The sequence below is a fragment of the Amblyomma maculatum genome, chromosome 1 (assembly GCF_055883805.1).
Source record: "Amblyomma maculatum isolate TAMU_Amacu chromosome 1, ASM5588380v1, whole genome shotgun sequence".
NCBI classification, from domain to species: Eukaryota; Metazoa; Arthropoda; class Arachnida; order Ixodida; family Ixodidae; genus Amblyomma; species Amblyomma maculatum.
In genome coordinates, this window is record NC_139344.1 from 204877104 (window position 1) to 204896769 (window position 19666).

A 19666-nucleotide genomic window follows, 5' to 3' on the forward strand; every position below is an offset into this window, starting at 1 on the left:
TTTGAAAAGTGTTTCACTCTGGGCCACCGCAGACTGCAACACCCTGGTGCGCGAACGCCTCAGCGAGGCGACGGCTCGCCGAGGGCACACCAACGCTGACCAGACGTGCACCGCCGACCCGGAGAAAGAACGCGTTTAACGCTCTTTGCAAAAACATTCCAAGAAACAACAACGGCTCCAAGCTCCAAGAAAATTTCCCTCATTGCATCGTATTGCTGACGGAGGCGACCACAGAATGAGAGCCGCACGAAGCCAGTCTCGGAATGCCAAGCTGTATGCGAAGGAAAACCTTGGAGTAGTTCAAAGCGCGTTCGCTAAGCGCTTTTCCTTCCACCAGCAGAGCCCTTCTTTTAGACTGCGTCAGGCAAATATATGAGTTATGCAATGGGGCTTTACCCGTAACATGAGTGTGAAACACGCAGGTCGTTCTTCGTCACCTTTTGGACGTCACGATACATAATTTCCCGTTTATATACTCATATCTGGATGGAGAACAGGAATCAGGGAATGAATGCACCCGCTCCCCCGATGGTACCGAGGCTTCATCTGGATGCCACTGAGGTGATCCGGAGCTTGGGTTTGAGATGACCATCGCTGCAGACAGCGCAGACAATGTTGAAGGCGAGCTGTGTACAGTGACGAGCAGAACTAGCGAACGACCTTCGCTGCTGCGGGCAGTCGTCCCTCAGGAGGTGGGCTTAGCTCGACCTCCTTTAGCGGAATCTCTCGCTCCCCTGTTATAGTGCTCTATAGAGCCCATATGCTACGGTCCTCGTCACTTGCGATCTTTTCTAGATGACACCTTAGCATCCCCGCAACGCCACGGGTGTAGTCGTCATCCCGGCATTCCAGCGCGCTTTTCGTCGGCACTTCTCCGCCGCCGCCGATCGGACGAAAGAGGAAGGAGTTGGAGAAATTACAGAGAGGTGGCAGCGCTCGACAGCAGAGAGCCGTCACAGCTAAACTACTGATAGTTCACATCGCTCCGCCTTCGTGCATAAAATAAAGGATTTCGGCGGGCGCCTGCCTCCAAAAGATGCACAGAACCGACGCAGATTCCTCCTCGACTCGAGGCAAAACTGAGGAATTTAAAACACTTTCTGCTTTCGACAGGCTGTGCATGTTTTAACAGTTCCTCTCAAGCTAAGTTTCTAAGCTAAGCTAAGTCCAATTTCTTGACTTATCTCTTCATTTTGGGAATAAGCATGTGTGTTGGGCTTATCACCCTAGATCATCTAAGCCTTTACTTCATTTTCGCTCCTGACATTCCAAAGTGGTGAAAAATGCAATTGTCTCGTCTTGTTTGTGCTCTGCTTTAATTAAATCTTGCGAGCATAGAATTAGTAAAAGTTTTCTAGATCAAGTCAACAGATTGAGTAATTCTGGTTATCCGCTCCCGTTAATCAGTAGCAGATGTGATAAACTCCTGATTTGGGTGAAGGGAAAGGACACGAAAAAGTGTAAGTTGTGCAGCAATAAAAGGAAACCAGTGGTTCTGCCGTACGTGCACCGTTTTTCACATGGGTTGCGGAATGTCGCAAATCGGTATGATGTAGGCACAGTAATGTCAGCCCCCACGAAATTGTCAGGTGTGTGTGCTTTGGCTAGAAGAAAGGCAGCGTTAAAGAGTGAGCACCGCTGCTATGTTAACCATAAATCTAGGTATGTAGAGTGCAGAACGCAGGTAATTTACAAAATTCCTTTCTTGTGAAAAATACTACATAGGGCAGACTGACCGTTGTTTGAATGTCCGGCTCTTTGAGCATAGAAATTCTTTAACCCCAACAGCACAAGACAATTTGCCTAACATTGCTCGAAATGTAAATGCCACACCATTTTCGATAAAACTATCGTGCTTGGCACATCGCGCAATCAACGTACAAGAGAGGTTATAGAGGCATATCATATCACGAAAGGAGGGGATAAGTGTGTTAGCGAAGCATCCATTAACTTAACAAAAGTAGAGATTACATACCTTGAATCAGTTGTCAAGTAGTTTTTTCACGTGTTTTGTGTCTTTCCAGACTTGCTCTTTCCACAATTTTGTCAATTCACCTCCTTCATTTCATGTCTTTGATCATTTTTTTTGTACCCCATATATTCCGTTAGCATTTCCAATAAAAAATCAGTTGTGAGTAAGCGCTCGTGTGTGTATCCCTCATTTTGTCATTGTCTTCTTTGCGCTACGTTTCCTAAAATGTAAAATGTAAGTTTAAGAAATTCCTTGAGTGAGTGAGTGAGTGAGTGAGTGAGTGAGTGAGTGAGTGAGTGAGTGAGTGAGTGAGTGAGTGAGTGAGTGAGTGAGCGATTGAGTGAGCGATTGAGTGAGTGAGTGATTGAGTGAGTGAGTGAGTGAGTGAGTGAGTGAGTGAGTGAGTGAGTGAGTGAGTGAGTGAGTGAGTGAGAACTTTTACTTGTCCAACCAAATAAAGGGCGATTTTATCGCCTGCCTCGACAGCACGTCCAGGAGCTCTTGGGAGCTTAGGCGGCGTCTTCGGGCAGTTGTACAGCCCAGTGCTGGTCGTCTTGGTATGAGATAAGCATAAGCGCCTCCCATATTGGTCCTCATTTCTAATCATTTGGCCTTTGTTGGGCGCGCTGTAGCACTCCCGTAGAATGTGTGTAAGGTTGAACTTTTTATTAGAATTTGCATTTATCGTTATCCTGGGTTGCAGTGGCTACATGTATACCACCGGGTTCAGGCAAATTTTAAGGAGATGCTGCAATGACATGTACGTTTTTAAGGGACCACTGCGGGGGTTCTTTCATAATTTTGAGTTTCTGACCACATCACATTCCTTGGTGCCCTCCATCTCCGACACAACAAACCGTTTGCAAAAAAAAAAAAAAAAAATTATGTAGGACTGTGCGTTCGTGGTTTCATGATATACACAGTGCACATTTGCCGAGCCGACGCCCGTAGCAAATTTTCCGCATTGCATGAAAAAAGGCTTTGAAGAAAAATCTCTGTTACTTGTGCTACGTAGAAGGAGCTATTCAGCAGCTGTTAACAGACTAAATCATGAAATGTGAGCAATCGTATTAGGAGTTAGGTGACCAACTCGTGAGGCGCCATTAATGGCGCCTGATGGGCTTCAGCCGGTCGTACAGCTGCCCTGATGTTTAATAATATAGCGCGAGCGTCGATCAAACTGCTGGTCAGCGCCTTATAACGGCGATAAGCGTGCAAAACGGCGAGAGTTAGCACACGCGCAAGAATGTAGGGTGTCGTCTAGTAAACTGTTCCGATCACCACGACTCACGCCCTGCCACAATATCTGTTTGCAAAAAAAGAAAAAAAAAAGTTGCGCAGTAGAACACACGTGCTTTGCTTGTGCCTCTTTTACCGTATTTCCACCACGCAGAGGGCTGCTCAAATCAGAAGGTTCCAATTGTAGACAATTCTTTCCACGTGCTGCTGTATTTTCTTTCTTTTACTTTTCTTATCTTAACTCTGCTTCTCGTAATAGAAAAAAGTAGGAAATCATGTGTAAGCGTCGCATGTTATTCTTGCGCATGTGCCCTACTGCCCTTCGGGTTTTCGCGAACAGATAATATGGCAGGGTGTGTGTTCTCGCGATCGGAACAGCGCAGCAGAGGACGCTCTACCTTTGTGCGCGTGCGCGAACTCTAGCTGTGTTGCACGCTTATCGCCCTTACAAGGCGCTGACTCTGCAGCATTTTTGTCGACGCTCGCTCTATATTGTTAAAAATCTGGGTAGCTGTACATAGATTTTACTAAGCACGCGAAGATGCATCACATTACTTCAAGCATGATGGCGACTTGGATAATCGGCTTGGATCTCTCATTGTCTAACTTCACTGACCAACCCTGCTATCATATACACAGCATCAGGTACTGATCATTGCGTGGTCTTTTCTTGCTTTCTGATTTTTACGCGATCCTTTAATTCATACGAATTTATTATGGGCTACATACTTTACCTCGATCGGTCTATTACACAAAATGAAGCCGCTTATAAAGCACTAGGCCGCGTTGAGACATTGACTACATGCAGCGAATATCGATAACTCGCGTTCCATACCTCAGATGTTTTCACTTTGAGCTGCATTGAAGCTTGCTTACATCCATTCCACTTTGAAACTCCAAACCGATCTCCAGCGGTTCACACGGTCCCTAACAAAGAACAACCATACCCCGATATTATTTTGGAAATGGAAACGTCCGGAAACACTGGAAAAAAAAAAAAAAAAAAAAAAAGAACATGGTCTGCCTGTTCTTGGCGATCGCTGAGAATAGCGCTTCATTTTCAATCCCGCCTTATATGAATGGACCAGATTTTGGTTTTCCATTTTTACTTTTGGTTCACGTTGCCCGATACAGGGTGCGTGGCCGATATGCTCGCCTCAAAAGATACGCGCACCAGGCAGCCGGTCCATAGTCGACGCGAAAACGCGGTCCACCGAGAGCTCTTTCAAACCCCGAATTCAAAAATCTATACCGGACTCAAGCACGTCCTCATTTTAACGCTAAAGCGTTACCGGTTCCGTTATCCAGAAAATCTGGCATTGAATTTGTGTATAGGCGTTGGCATTGTGGGCAAAAATCCCAGGTGTGGATCTGCATGGTAGGTTGTAGTTAAATTGGCAGGTGATATGGTCGGGCACTGCTTTGAGACGAGACCACATGACATGGCCGAATCAGCAGGCGCTGCCACCTCGCGCCTCGCCATTGAAATGGGAGGGTGAGATGGGAATCCAACCCTCCAGGACCTTCGGATCCCAACTCAGACAATGCATATACCCCTGCAGGACACGCAGGCACGTTCGTGCGATTTTATTAGAGCGGGACATTATGCCGATTTCAGTCGGTCTTGAATTACGCACATGCATCCGCTTACGACTGCATGCAAGTTATTACGTGCGATATTAATTATAGAGGCACTAATCAGTTACCAATCAAGGGATTGGTGATTCAGCGAATAACAAAGCGTGTGTACGCGAACGCCGATCGGCAAGGCGAGCCGCGGACGGCCGCTGTTAAAGTTGTGTCATACCTTTGGGGGAGGATCTAAACTCTGCCACCCCCCTGCCCCCCCCCCCCCCCCCCGCCCTTCGGCGCCTTAAACCTCTTGGCACACATTTTAACCTCAGCGTGGAGTTTCCTCCCCTTTTCATTATTTTTTTTTTGTAATTTTGCCTTCATTTCCTTTATTATTTTGCAACTATTCCTTTCATTTTTTTTTTTTGTATACACCGATATAGCATCAGCAAACACCGCCTTTCCATTCTGAGCCGTTTATAGCTTTGAGCGCATTTTCCCTTTTTTTCAAATATGAATTGATTATTTGATCAATTACACTCTCTAATTTCCTAATTAGCATCATCATGCATTAGGTTTTCATTCTGAGCCGTTTATATCTTTGAGCGCATTTTTTTTTCAATTATCAGTTGATTATTTGATCAATTACACTCTAATTTCCTAATTAGCATCAAGCACTCGATTTTCATTCTGAGCCTTTTTGACACCATTGAACCGCACATTTTCAAATTTTTTCATTTGTTTAATTCATCACTGAACCAATTACAATGATTTCATTAACTCCCCATCGCATATCGCATACGAATAAATCATCAATCACTATAACCCCAAATTACCATGAAACAATTTTTTTTTACGCAGCCTCCGATTATTTCCGACATGCGGTACTGAGTACTACTACTACTACTATCACTGCTACTAAGCCGACAGCTTTTTGACCGAGTGAGCTGTATAGAAGCAACACGGACAGACGGACAGCCAACCGTACGTGTTTCAGCAGTTGCCGCACCTCGATGCTCATGGTTATATTAAGAGAGCCCTCTTTGGGAAACTTTCATGTGGCAGTGTCCGCAAAAATTCGAACACAGGCATTCCTTTAACAGAAAATATTAAACGGCCTTGAAACACCATCCATAGAACCAATTGTTCACAAACTCTTGAGGCATGTTGCCAAGACCGAAAAAAAATTTTGAGGGCAATGTAGAAGTGCGACAGCCTTAGCGTTATTGCTACTGTTGTTGCGACACTATAGACGCGTAGTCTTCTTTTTTTCCTTTTTTTTTTTGCATTGGAATCTTTAAATTTTTATTAATTTTATTAATTTCTCTCAACGCTCTCCAGTGTTCTTACGCTAGACAAGTGTTACGGACACATTCGCAGGACGTCAGCACAGGGTAGTGGTTAGCGCACTCGACTGGGACACGGTATTGTGGTGGTTCTGTGGATACGATTTCGTGGCCACATGTGCCAACACGCTCTGCCCACGGTTCCTGGTAACACCACTCGTGAGACAAGAAATGCTTTCGCATTAAAATAAAGGGGGAGGACACTTATTTCCATACCGTGCTGAGAATGTGACATATCACTGAAGTCTGAAGTCCACTCGAGATACTTCTCCTCCGTTGCGGGTGCCCACTGCACAGGCCAACCCCCGTGCAGCCATCGGCACTCCATCTTCAGCGACATATGATCCGTGATCGCTCCCTCCGCACTTGCGGGGATTTTCCGCTAAAGTAGACACACGCGGCGCTGAACCTGATACACCTCCAGAGTCCAGACATTGTCCGCACACAACAAAATGCAGCATGCCAAATGCCACCGAGTCCGCCACCGCGCTCGTCCACGTCGAGTGACAAGCATAGCTGCCAACTCGATCACGTGACATGGTCTCGTGACTTCACACACTCAGTCGACTAGTGAGCGAATTTAGTGACAGATGGCGCCGCCGGAAGCTTCGCTTTTTCTACGAGCTTTTAATTCAACCAAATATAGTAAACTCCGCGGTGATTTGTTATTTATTTCCCGGACGCCCGTGACCTTTATAATACTAACCTTTACTAATCCATTGTGAGCAATGGCCTGATTCGGTGAAACTTCGAATGATATGGTTGGTACCATCTGCCGCCTAAAAGCTTCCGCAAAAAAATGAAGAACAAGGGCACCCCAGAAACCTGCCAACCAATACGTCAGCACCGTTTCAATTTCTTCGTCGTCCCCAGTTCCCTGCTTCTCACAACTTGTCAGCAAATAAATGTCGCTTCGAATGTTTTGACCTCGCTAGGGGCGTCTGTTCCTCACCCGGGGCGTGTCACGTTTTACGGCCAGGAGTCCTCGTACGACAGCACTAGGGAGGGCTCGAAGCGTGGCGGCGTAGCTTCCCAGACGCCGCTCCTTTGTCTCCCTTGAGAAGAGCATTTCATCGCGATGGACCTCCCGTGGCGGAGGCCGTAAAGCACCCGTGAGGATGGGCAGGCCACCGGAGATCCTAGGACCTCCGCGGCGCTGCCTGCGCAAGTGTGCGCATACTCAGCGTTCGGTACCATCGCCCATGACACGTGCGACAAGTAGCTTCCCTGGCGTCAACAAGACGTTCCGTCAGCGCGTCTGAGTACAAGCCCGGACCATCGCTTAGCACCGGCTCAGGGTCGAGTGTGTACAACATATTTCACTCGCTATGATTCGCGTTCCGAGAGCCCGGGGCGAAAACATTTCGTTTTTCTACACGGCCCCGCGATAAGCTTGACATGGCGCACAGGCGCTCTCTGTCGTTTACAAGAGACGATGGACGAACCCGACTCCTCCTGCGCAAAACTAGTGGACGCCTCCAATGCCGTAAAACGTTCGGTTCTCACCAACCGCTGCATCTAGCACCAATATCGTTACCCTGCAGCCATGCCTGCCGCTTAAGCATCCCTGGCCTTGCGTTTCCGCAAGAGAAAGCATAGTTTACAATCGGCCTGTTACGCGCGCTAAAGATAAGACTCGTATCTTAAGTGTCACACGAGAGACTTGGGAAAGCATCCCTCTCTTGCGGCTTGCTGCTGCGTCCCATGCATCGCCATTCTCTCCTGTTTATTCTCCCGCAAACGTTGCTTTCAGTCGAGGCAATATGGTGCGAAAAAAATACTAACTTACACGTGACGCAAAACGTGCAAAGATAGCACAGCATACAACCAGCAACGGCACAAAATGCAGAAAGAGAGAGAGGCATGTGTCTTTACCCAAGGGCTTCTCTATTGTAAGTTGTGTAAAGCATGACCAGCCTTAAAACCTGATAAAAAGCACTAATAATGTATTAAGTTATGTGATCATAGATAAAATCATTTCAAACTATATACGACATTCGTGCTCAAAGCAAGGGTGCACAGGAAACGACTTCCTAGCTCAAATATCTCAATCGTTTGAGACGTCAACTACAAGTGACTGCACTCTGATATGGAGGAGAAATGAAAGCGAACGTATACGCACCCGGAGACGTGAAAAAAAAAAAAAAGAAAAAAAAAAGATAGCTGAAACGTCAAATAAATACGCAAGGGGTTCTCCAATTCTGCAGACGTGGAAAAGCGAGGTGTTCCAAGCCAGGGGTTTCAAATTAAGTCTTCAATTCCTTCGGATCTTCTCCACGCGCGGCTGCCTGCGAGCAGGCATTTCGTCAGTTTTCGAGCCCGCAAGGCACCGAAAGACTGACGATGAGCCGATAGTCGCCCTGCGCATGCCCCCTCCCCCCGCTCTTCCCTCACGATTCTTCCTGTTTCATTCGTCCTCTACTAAAACCCCGAGCGAACACTTCAGCAAAAGAGCACAGGCGCATAAAAGGTATATCACAAGACAAGGCGCACGGACGCACGAATGAGCGGGGTTTTAGCAAAAAACGCCTGGCGTTCAGCCATCTCCCTTTGTATAATGCACGCGGCCTCTTCAGTGGCATTTCAGGTTGTTCGGATGAGTGAAAAACCTCAAATGGTATGCACCAGCTTGAATTCGAGCAAAACTATTCTTGTAATGCGTTAACGAGATTGCTGTGGCATTGAACGGCGGACCCGCTTCTCCGCTAACGACGTGAACGCTGGCAGCAAGCGTTCATTGCTCGCCCGCGAAAAAAATGCTGGCCGGTAACGCTTTACGAGCAGTTCATTCATTGAGCGCCTACTTCGCTTAGTTCTTATGCAATGAGAAACAACGATAGGGGAGGCTCAGCAAAGGCGCGTTTCGTCCTCCATCGAATGTCATGCTACAAACGCACGCAGGCTGCCAATCACTCTCGCTGATGCGGGTGAGGCGACGACGAGAGCGGCAAGCCAGCATCAAGAGTTCATAGCAGTGCTGCATGTGATTATTCGCCCTCATGTGTGCATCCAGTCATGCAGTGTGTGCGTGCCTAATTACATGCCACGCTCAATTTATTTATCGGAAGTGTGTGCGGTAGGGGAGGGGGGGGGGTATATTGTTTTCACAAACGCGCACGTACGTCAGTGAAAGCTCTCGACTACATTGGCGTCAGTCACACACACCGTCTGGAAGCGCAAACCATCAAAATTTCCCTCACCCGCGTCAACCGCACTGTCCTGCCCCGAGGTGCCCCATCGACACGGCGTTGTAGTCGCGCCTTCGCTCGATCGTCCACTGCCGTTCACAACCGCGGGGAGGCAAAGACGCCGGAGGAAGAAACAACAGACAGCCGACGCGAGCGGCGGGACGCCATCGGCACCGCGAACGCGGCGCGGCCTACACAGCGGGGGTAAGAAGCGGAATAAAGAAATGGCGGGAAAAAAGAAAAGGACAGTGAAAGCTACGGGCGAGCGCGAAAGGCAAAACAGAAAGAAAAAAAAGTGAGCAGCGAAACAAAAGCGAGGGAGGCCTGGCGCACGCCGCTCGCTGGTGTCGTCATGGCAACGACCATCAAGGGCCGCGTCATAACCAGAGCAACTTGGGCCCTCCGCCTGGGCGCCCGATAATGAGTCCATGTAGATGGCCAGATAGACAGCCGCTATAAATCAAGCGCGGGGACCCGGCGCATAAAACACCGCCCCCAAGATCCCGCTTCTCTCCCTGATCTCGCGCGTCACGCGTCGTCTTCTCCGGTTGCGCTCACAGCCCCCCTTCGCGTCAGCCGCTGATGCGCGCTCGCGGCCCGCGTCTGCCCGAAAAAGACCACAACCCGTGCCCCGTGGCCTCTCCTCCACTATACAGCACACTCCTTGCGCGGCGCACCGGCAGCAAAATAAAAAGAGAATCGAAGATGAGGAACCTATAAGGCGGCATACGAAGATAAGCGGCGTCTCCTCTCTGATATACATCCCATTCTTCATCGCGATAAGGCGAGGAATTTTTACAAGGAACAGTTTCTGACGGATCCCTGTCATAAGCGACGGAAAAACTGGGTAGCCAAGTGTCTTTTCGTTTCTTTTTTTTTTTTTTTTTTTTCGATTCCACGCAACGGCTCGAATACGAAGCTTTTTCGTATGAAGAGATTCCTTTTCAACTATGTCCGCCCTATGGACAGAGGTGTGCGTAGTAAATGCCACAAATTGTTCGCTTGGTTCCTGCGTTAAATGCACTCAAGCATATATAGACTGCGTCAAAGATCACGAGCCGCCAGCAAGTCAAATGACGGGGGCTGTGCCCCGATCTAAAGATGAATGAGCAACCACGACGACATGCGCGTTAGCTGTTTCGGTTTCCATCTCGATAATGTTTCGTGGTCCGCCGCGGCGCAGATATAGGTACAATTCCGTGTCGAAACTAGTAGCTAATGGCGACGAGAGAGCTACTATACTTTCTTACCGCTACCAGAGTAGTAGAAAACGAAATTACCAGGACAATTTGTTTAACCTACACCAGCTATACCAGTGCAGCAAAAATCCATTGTAGGTATAGGAGATTTCCTACACTGATGTATAGCCGGTGTAGGTTAAATAAATGGCCCTATTGTGTCTCGCAACAGTCAAACACGAGAAGTCTAGTTTTCGATTTGCCGTCATCTGAGCAGCGTTCGTCTGCATGAACCGCGAAGAGCACAAGGAAAACGTTGCAAGAGCAATTAGGCATTGATTTGCTTCAAAAAACATTCTGTTTCTCAGTACCTTCAGCCACAAAATACAAATTGAAACGTCAAAAAAAAAAAAAAAAAAAAAAAAAAACAGCACCTACTTTTCTCTGATTGGTCCTGTAGCAGTAACACGCCCGCAGAAGTTTGCTAGAGCTCTCTACGTGGGTTCATATGTGCTGTAGTAGTGCTCAAGCGATCACAGCACGAAAGGTGAAACATATTACTGAATGCGCGCCTATATCTGATCCGATTGTAAGTACGATGTTCATCCATGAGCAAACGAAAGAGATGCACAGACCCTACGGAAAACAGATATAAAATCGAAATAGAACATACTAAAAATAGAAAATGAACGCCATTTATTTATTTTATGTTTACTCAAAAACAAAGCAAGGAAGCTCACAATCATTTCCTTTTGCGAGAGGCTAAGCCTAGTCAGATTTTTTTTTTTATACAAAGCTAAACGCAATAAGCATGCACGGTAAAAGGAAGTATAAAGGATAAGAAAATACATACGAGGAAAAAAAACTACGGGGGACACTTAAGCCCTGCCTTAATTTAAGGGCATGACGCGATAGCGTCACTGGCTCTTGTCTGCAGCTCCCCTTGTGGTATAATACCTTGTTTGCGTATACATGAAGCATCTACTCGCTTAATTAGAAATCCCTTAATTAATTGTGCCTCTAATATCCCATTCTTATAAGCATACAGATACTCTGTTATCCAGCTACCAGTCGTAACCGACCACCGATGTACAGGGTCGTCCACTTCTAGCTAGAACACGGTTACTGCTTTTAAAGCAACATTGTATCTGACGCAGGCAGATATCGATGCAAAGCGATGCAAGCACACAGAGACACGGATGTGCTGCTTCACATGGCCAGCCACTTTAGATTACTGCGTGGCCGGGTCGGATGCAATGTTGCTTTAAAAGCAGTGACCGTGTTCTAGCTAGAAGTGGACGAGGCTGTACATACAAAGCCCCGCTTTAACCAAGCCGTATAGGATGGGCCTGCATGACCGTGCCTGACTCGGCACCCGTGAGCCCTGGAATGTTTAAACGTTCATAGCCCCTCCCCACCTCAAGTGAGCAACACGAGTTGGCAGCTCCTACTGACTCTGTGATAACATATGGTCTGGTTACGTCAAATAACACCGGATTTTCTGCAGAATTACCCCCTCCCCGCACATAAAAGTAAAATGTATACAGCTTTGCATAACACCAGTTCGGAGCTTTCCAGATCGTGCAAAGTATAATGTCGGGGTTTCTCTCACTGCCCGATACAGTTACCCTCCGATTACGTAACATCGCGTATGACACGCGCAATCGTGCACAAAGGCCGACAGGGGCGAACATCCCAAAACAGACCGAATGCCAGCTGCCAACTAAAGCGCATCTGCTACATCTGCCGCGATCACAGTCATCGGCGCATGAGGTCCTTCTATCCATTTGCCCGTCGCCGTAGAGCGAAAAAGAAGGTCTAGGTTCGTGCTCAACTCGCGGACCAATCAACAATAAATAATATTACTCATAAAAAAAAAGAACCAAAACGTTCCCATCTAGGTTGTGAGCATCGTCAATATATCTTTTCACTCAAGACATGAAGGCGAGTGCATTTTTTTTTTTTTTTCAAATATTTGAGAACACTTTCACTTCCTAGTGAGTGTCCTCCTCTCTGAAGAAAGGGCAACATTCACAGTCATTTAAAGGTGAGCGCCTTTTTGTCACCTCCAGCAAGCCGAATCACCTATAGACCTTCCCTCTATCACAAGCGAGTATAGTCCCAAATCCGTATCTTCGTATAGCCCTCCTAGTCCTACCACGTAACGTGGACCGCATCAGATACGAGGGCCGACATAGGGCACAAGCTACTCATCATCAACCTGCTTTTATACTCCTGTCACACGGGCACTTAGAAGGCCTTGGAATTAAGGCTCTTTGTTCCGAAGGCGGTTGACGCGCAGTTACACGACAAAGCCCCAGGGCCTTTGCGAAAAAGGCCAGCAGCGGGAAAGTTGCTGGTCGGCAACCTTCAGGCTGCGTAAAGGAGCAGCCCAAACATGAGCGCCAGTCAGCGAACAAAAAAAAAAAAAAAAAAAAAAAAAGTTGCCACAAATATAATTTTGAGTATTGTATTTAATCCCAATTATTTCTGTTAGGGGATAATTTTGTATTACAATGAGCCTTAAAATTTAAAACCCTGGAGCGTTGGTAGAAGACTTCGAATGTTTTCAGCAGCGGCATCGACATATACACATGCTTTGCTTTTGCTGGCTTTCATCCTTGTGCTGTGCTTTCTTTTTTTCCTTTTTTGATCTGCGCGCATTTTTCGTCTGGCAGTGTTTGCGCGCTAATTTACTATTTATGTCGTATTTCCACGCTTTTGTCCGACTCTCTCGTGTATTTAAAGTGATCGTGCCGGTCTACAGAAGGCGCTCACGGAGGCTGTCTGCTTCATCAACATGAGCGTCATCTATCTCATTTGCAGTTGCAGTGTAGCTGCGCCGCTGCTCCTTTACTAAGCTTCCTTTGCAGTAAACCCCTCGGAGAAGTGCCGTGTGACAGGAGTCTTAATCACCGCTGCAAGCAGTCAGTCCCAAACCACCCTTACAAACATTTTGGGCCCCTTCCCGTCTTCGCCCCTTCCCTCCCATAAACTTTCACACTAGAAATACTTCAGATAGTAGCGAGTCAGCAGGATGCCGTGAAGATGACCCCTAAATCACACGTATACACCTTCTTCTCAGATTGGCAGAGAGTTATCAGAGCCACTCGAACAGGCAGCCTCCGCTCCGACCTTCGCGAACTGACTCCTCGCCATGCCGGGATCGCAGGTACTTGCCCATTTGTTTACTTCATCGGCGAGCATATACCACGTGTCCAAGAACCAAGCTTTTAAAGAAGGTGGTCGGTCAATCCTAAACCAAGTGAAACAAAGTGACAGCCGTTGTGGGGCCGGGGCCTGTCTTATCCATATGTTCGTTTCACAAAGTTAATTACTAAATAGTACTTTTTTTTTAAAACACCAGCTTTAGGAACAAGGTGTCAATTCGGAATTTATAGATCATCTCGAGAAAACAGCTGGCTGAGGTGTTTCACCACGGTACCACTTATGCAGATTTATTTAGTGGCTTTGCAAGAAAGATGTCACGTGACCAGCTGCAGGTCACGTGACATCTCTCTTATTCATGGAGAGTACACTCAAATCCCCACGGGGGAGATCGCTAGGGAGAAGATAAAACTTTATTCTCTGAGACGTGTCTGGGGTCGCGTAGTTAACACCACTGTCACGTGAAAGCGCTTTTATTGTGCGAGTTATCTCACAAGGCCAGTCACAATAGCTACGCAAAAGGTAACTTTGCGCAAAGATATCAAACAGCTGTTTTTAAACATGGTGTGCAATTTCTGCATTGACACCTTGTTTCTTGAGTCAAAAAATTAAAAAGTTTGCCAATTATACGTTACTAATTAGTTAACTGTGGAAAACAAAAATTCGGCAAAGACACTTAAGTCTGCTCAGGTGTATGAATGCGGAAGCATTACAGTCACGCGGGTAAAATGTTTGCGAGCGATGTTTTCCACATGTAATTAAGTTCTCTCTGCTGGCACTGTATTCGGTACGCGAGCGTGTCTTACGGAGACTTCCATGCACCACGTAGCATCTAAGATCACAATTCCCCGACAGCCCGCAATTTGAAGTCATGGCCATTGAGGCAATATGTCGCTGGTTAGAATTCCTGTCGCGAGTTATCCGCCTTTAGAATGACGGCCTGTGGGGCGAGTTGGTCCATGACTTGAAAACCCCTACGGCACAAAGAAGACACAAGAAAGAAAATGGTTGCGTCGTCGTCTTTGCGCCGCAGTGGTTTTCAAGTTAGCCTTCTACTGACTAAAACACGTACATACGTCGTTCACTTCTTGCCACGCTTCTTTCTCTACAGCAGCTGATAACGTCTTTGTCTAGCTATCTCTTGGGCACGAATGCGACCTGCCGTTCGCGTAACAAGCAATGATTAAAAAATACAGCAGATTAGGCCACACAGCTCTCACCAGCCTTTAGTTGCATTCACTCAGACTGTCTTGTTTAACAGTGGCACGGGCAGAGGCACATTATTATTATTTTTTTTTTTTTTTGGGGGGGGGGGGGGTAGCCTCACCATAATATATGTCTTGTTTAACAGTCTGGTGATGTTTAGCTGGGAAAGGCAGTACATGAATCGGTTTTAACTTAACTGTATTACTGTGTATATGCATGAATGGCTTTTAATCGGCATTACACTGCTGTCTGTCTCCATCGTCTAAATGAAGAGCAGTCGTGGTAAGTGATGTCCGGCAGCTATTGACATGAAAAGGGCAGGTTTGGTGACGCACACTAAAAACTGCAGCGGCTGTAGCTGGTTGAGAGGGCGGCCATTAACGTCGACAGCATCTCGTGTTTACCAGCATTGCGAGGCCAGGAGATTTGACAGTGCGCCTTATATTATGCCATAAACGGCGCATTAGGCGTTGGAAATGATAGACAACACTGGCTGCTTCACGTTGGTGAAAAAGCCTCCATCGACAATATGAACACCACGCGATGCACGGAGGCAGCAAGAGTTGAAAACAAGGCAATCATCATCTCCGCGAAGAAAACACAGATAAAATTATTCCACGCATTTCCTTGCAGGACTTCATGAGACCCAGGCGTACGCTCTACGCAGCGATAAAGGAAGCAAGAAGCAGCTCAGGTTAGCGCAAGCTGCCAGTGGCAACAAAGTACGAAAGTGTAATCCTGATAAGACCAGAAAGCAGAGGTTGCACCCATAGGGAACTGGCAGGGGGAAAGGGAGAAGGCGGCCGGGCTCACGAAGACAGTGGCGAGGCTCGTGACGTCACTGGGCATATTTTCTTTGGGAAGGACATGCGCCGGCGCGAATGCTCCGCCCCTGAAGCGCATCGCTTTTCGTAGTAAGCAGGCCGCGCCGCCGATGGGGGAGGCAGAAGGGGGCGCGTGTTCCGGTGAGCGCGTGAGCCGGCCACGCCCGGCGCGAGGATGCCCCGAGTGGACCTCAATTATTTGAGGCTCACCCCAGCAACTCACCGGGCGCACCGACGACGCCCTGCAAATTGCCGCCGCCAGTCGAACGCACGAGCTGACCCACTCACGGCGTCGGTGCGCAGATGTTTGCACGCATCCCTGCGGCGAAGGAAAGCCTTCACGGCCTGCCAGCTGACGCGGCGGGCGACGCCTCTGTCTCCTCGCGACGCCGCCATTTTGGGCCGAGAAGGCAAAGGGGTTTCGCGAATCCTTGCGCGACTGCGGTGAGAAGTCAGCAGATCTTGCACCTCTATCAGCGAGAAAGTGAAGGAGGAACATCCCGAAACAGTATTAAGACATCTTGGATGCCTTTTGGAGAGCGCACCTAGATTACTACATACTGACTTCTTTTTTTCTTCTAGATAGCTGAATAAGAGCCTGCAGTATTAATGGGAATTCTCGCACCACCCGTCAAGCAGCCGGAGAAGACTGCTTTCTAATAAAGGACCTCATAACAATGGCTAACGCAGTAGGCCACAACATCCGGTTTGGCTGCGACAACAGAGCAAAAGGGAGGGTCCAGAAGTCATGCCTATCTGTGCCAATCACACGTCAAAGTACAAGCTGCCCCGCGTCTTTCGAGACACAAGTGCGGCTAACTCGCAGACAAAGAAAAGCCCAGCAAACATTGCAGGAGGAGGAGAGAAACAACGGGCCAGCGGCCATAGAATGAAGGAAAGAGAGCGGCCGCGCTCTTCTCACGTTCGGTTCGGCTTCCGACAAACGCGCGCCATTGAGCGGCCATCCTCCGGGCATCCCCGGAAATCCGTCCGACCATAGCGACTGCGCTGTAGCAAACGAAGCGGCATATATGGGTACCCGCTTGACAACAAAGCAACGTGTCCGACAGCGGGGCCCGCATCCCGGTGTCACCGAATGCAGCCACGCGTCAGCTGCTGCGCCACCAGCGCAAGCGTCGCCGCTCAGCACGCGGGACGTCCCGCGCCAGGCATTCGACTCTGGCAGAGTTTACGAGGGCAGAAGAGAAAGCGAGACCAGACGAGAAGCCCGATTTTCGCGGTCCATTGCAAAAGTGCCGTGATGTGCGCGCACAAAGAAAGTGTGAACCATCCTGATGTGTTGTTTGGTTTGTGCCGCGTGCCACACTATAGTGCCTCTAGCGCGCGAATGAATGACCACTTGAACCTGAAAAAACTCCAGAAACCGCGTTGTCGATGCGATCGCACACAAAGAACAAAGCCAAATCATTGCTCTTTCTTTGCTTGTGACAGACGACTGTAAAAAGATGAAAATGGCGCCACCGCGGATTAGGAAAGGGAAGCGCAGAGGCGCCGGAGGATGGTGAAGCGCGAATGCGCGTTTCATGACGTCACGATGCCCTGCTGGCTTGAGCGTTCTGAAGCCGAGCAAGTGCAAACGTTCAGACACTGTGGGTGCGCGCCCTGAGCGTTCACACTAGACTGTATACGCACGGCTGTCTCGCCGGGGAATCAATGATATAATGATATACTTTCCGATTATACTCCGTGGAAGGGCACTCTTTTCACGTATGTTACGAAGAAGCAACTCAAGACGGACCTGTAATCTCTACTCGCGGAACGAAGCCCACGCTGAAGCATACCGAGGTGGCGCAGTGATTTTTACACGTGCTTAGAAAATTAAAGAGCTGTTTGATGGAGCCTGTGGAGAAATGGCAACGTCAGCCGCTGCTCTGCGAAGCGTTGCAACTTCCGGCTGAGAGGACAGGAAGCAAAGGTGAGAAGCGCTATCCGTTCGAACCCTGCTCAGAGCCGAAACGTCGGCCCCAGTAAGGTTTCACAGACCATACGGAGCGCGTGCCAGGGGCAGGGCTTCCTTACCCTCGATGCTACGCTCATTGCGACGGGAGGGGCTCCCTCCCGCCGACAGCAGAAACCAACAAATCCGACGGCAGAACCGAGTCCGTTTGGGCGAGAACTGGCCGCAGCTAAAGCCTAAGGCTAGTCTGCGCTGCAGAGAACGGCTAAATGAGTCACGCGACAGCTGCACGTTGAACCTGCATGTACGTCACGTAGCCTCCTGTTTCGTGATATATAGCCTGGCAGAAACCTCGCTCTATGGCTTGGCTTAATCACTATGTGGAAAGCCGAAACGGATCCCTACTTTAAGCAGAGCTACTCTATTCTGTGCGTGTGGAAACATGACGTCGCGCGACTTTGTGTGTGTGTGTGTGTGTGTGTGTGTGTGTGTGTGTGTGTGTGTGTGTGTGTGTGTGTGTGTGTGTGTGTGTGTGTGTGTGTGTGTGTGTGTGTGTGTGTGTGTGTGTGTGTGTGTGTGTGTGTGTGTGTGTGTGTGTGTGTGTGTGTGTGTGTGTGTGTGTGTGTGTGTGTGTGTGTGTGTGTGTGTGTGTGTGTGTGCGTGCGCGCGTGCGTGCGTGCATGCGTGCGTGCGTGCGTGAAAACGCAACACAGCATTTCTTTTGTAACTCATTGGTATCAGTATGTCTCAAATATGTAAGAAGTTTTCGCCATGCTCGCCGGTGCGGCTCGGATAACACACGGTGTTTCAAGCCCCATATGGTAAAGACGGTAGCCATGACGGCTACCGTCTTTATAATGCGTACATTTAATGCTGCCCAGCTACATCAGCATATTTATGGGCTAATTAAGCGACCGTTACCTCTGCAATTAAGCGCTGTTCCATTTTAAAGTAGGTTCATTCACTTTATTCTTTTGAGATTAATACGCAGGCTATACACACACGCAGCCGTTGGCGCCGCTTGCAGTAATTTTGAGAGACGTATTGCGTGTTTGCTAAATTACAGCAAAACGACTGCCTATGCACGTATCGCCGGGGGTCACAACCTAAATCCGCCAGGCGCCACAACCAACGGTCAGAGTTCCAGTGAATTTACCAACGGTTGCCGTGAAGCGCCACCACGTGACCCCTTGTTGAGTTCAGAGCCTGCAGACGGCACGTCACACGCTAGGCAACGATAGCAGCGAAGTGGAAAATCAACGGGCCCGATGCAGTTTTGGGGATCTTCCTGGAACTCTAAAACGTCAACGTTAGTCTTATCGTATTGTGAACTTGAACAGGCGACAGCTATTACCTGAAGCGAGTTATCGCCGGTAATTGCATTCTGCAGAGAAAAGTAAACACAAGAAAAAGCTTGTTACAGTTGTGCGAACAGTCGCTCAAGAAACCGTTTTTACTATAGTGCGCACATCGAAATGTTAGCGATGGTTCTTAGTACTATCATTCTATAGCCCATGGCAGCAGATGTATTAGTGCTGCTAGTGCACGTAGCGCTGGTGTGGTTGGAAAGTTCAGTCACACTATGCTTCTTGCCCTGTGCGTTCAAAACTGCACATGAAGCTGGCGTGGTAACACGAAATGCAAATAAAACAGCTTCTTCGTGCGGCATTGTTCGAATTTCTTGTAGTCGCGATTGTACCTGCATGAATAAGAGCAGGTGCAAGCGTGACGGCAATAAATCCGAATGATGGAGCGTGGTAGACATCGCGCAGTTCAGATTTATCGATTTATTTTCACCGTGATAGAACCGGCAGCGAGTTTGTAGCCACCCGTATGGGCACAGAGTGAATCTAAAAAGATCCGCAGGTGTATCTGCCAGACGATATGCAATGCTTTAGCCATTTACGCTGTCGAAGAAGACTGAGGCCGCATCAGCTCAGAAAGCAAATCACTCGTGATTGTTTACTATCACTAATGCTGCCTGCAACTTTTCAGTGCGGGCGAAAGGCGTTGATTTCGATCATGTGTTGATGTTTAATAGATATGTCATTTGTC

At 48.2% G+C, this 19666-nt stretch overlaps 1 protein-coding gene across 2 annotated transcripts in view; it reads right to left on the bottom strand.

Moving 5' to 3' along the window:
* LOC146205403 (protein tiptop-like) overlaps positions 1-19666 on the bottom strand; it is a 431831-nt gene that overhangs the window by 295242 nt on the left and 116923 nt on the right. Inside the window, exon 1 of one of the 2 annotated variants that reach the window (XM_084590059.1) lies at positions 6346-6634. The exons of the other annotated variant lie outside the window; for it this stretch is intronic. Within the exon in view, the coding sequence (XP_084446185.1) occupies positions 6346-6469 (124 nt within the window). The 5' untranslated portion in view covers positions 6470-6634. Of the gene's footprint in view, positions 1-6345; positions 6635-19666 lie in introns of those variants that run through there. 2 annotated transcript variants of the gene reach the window in all.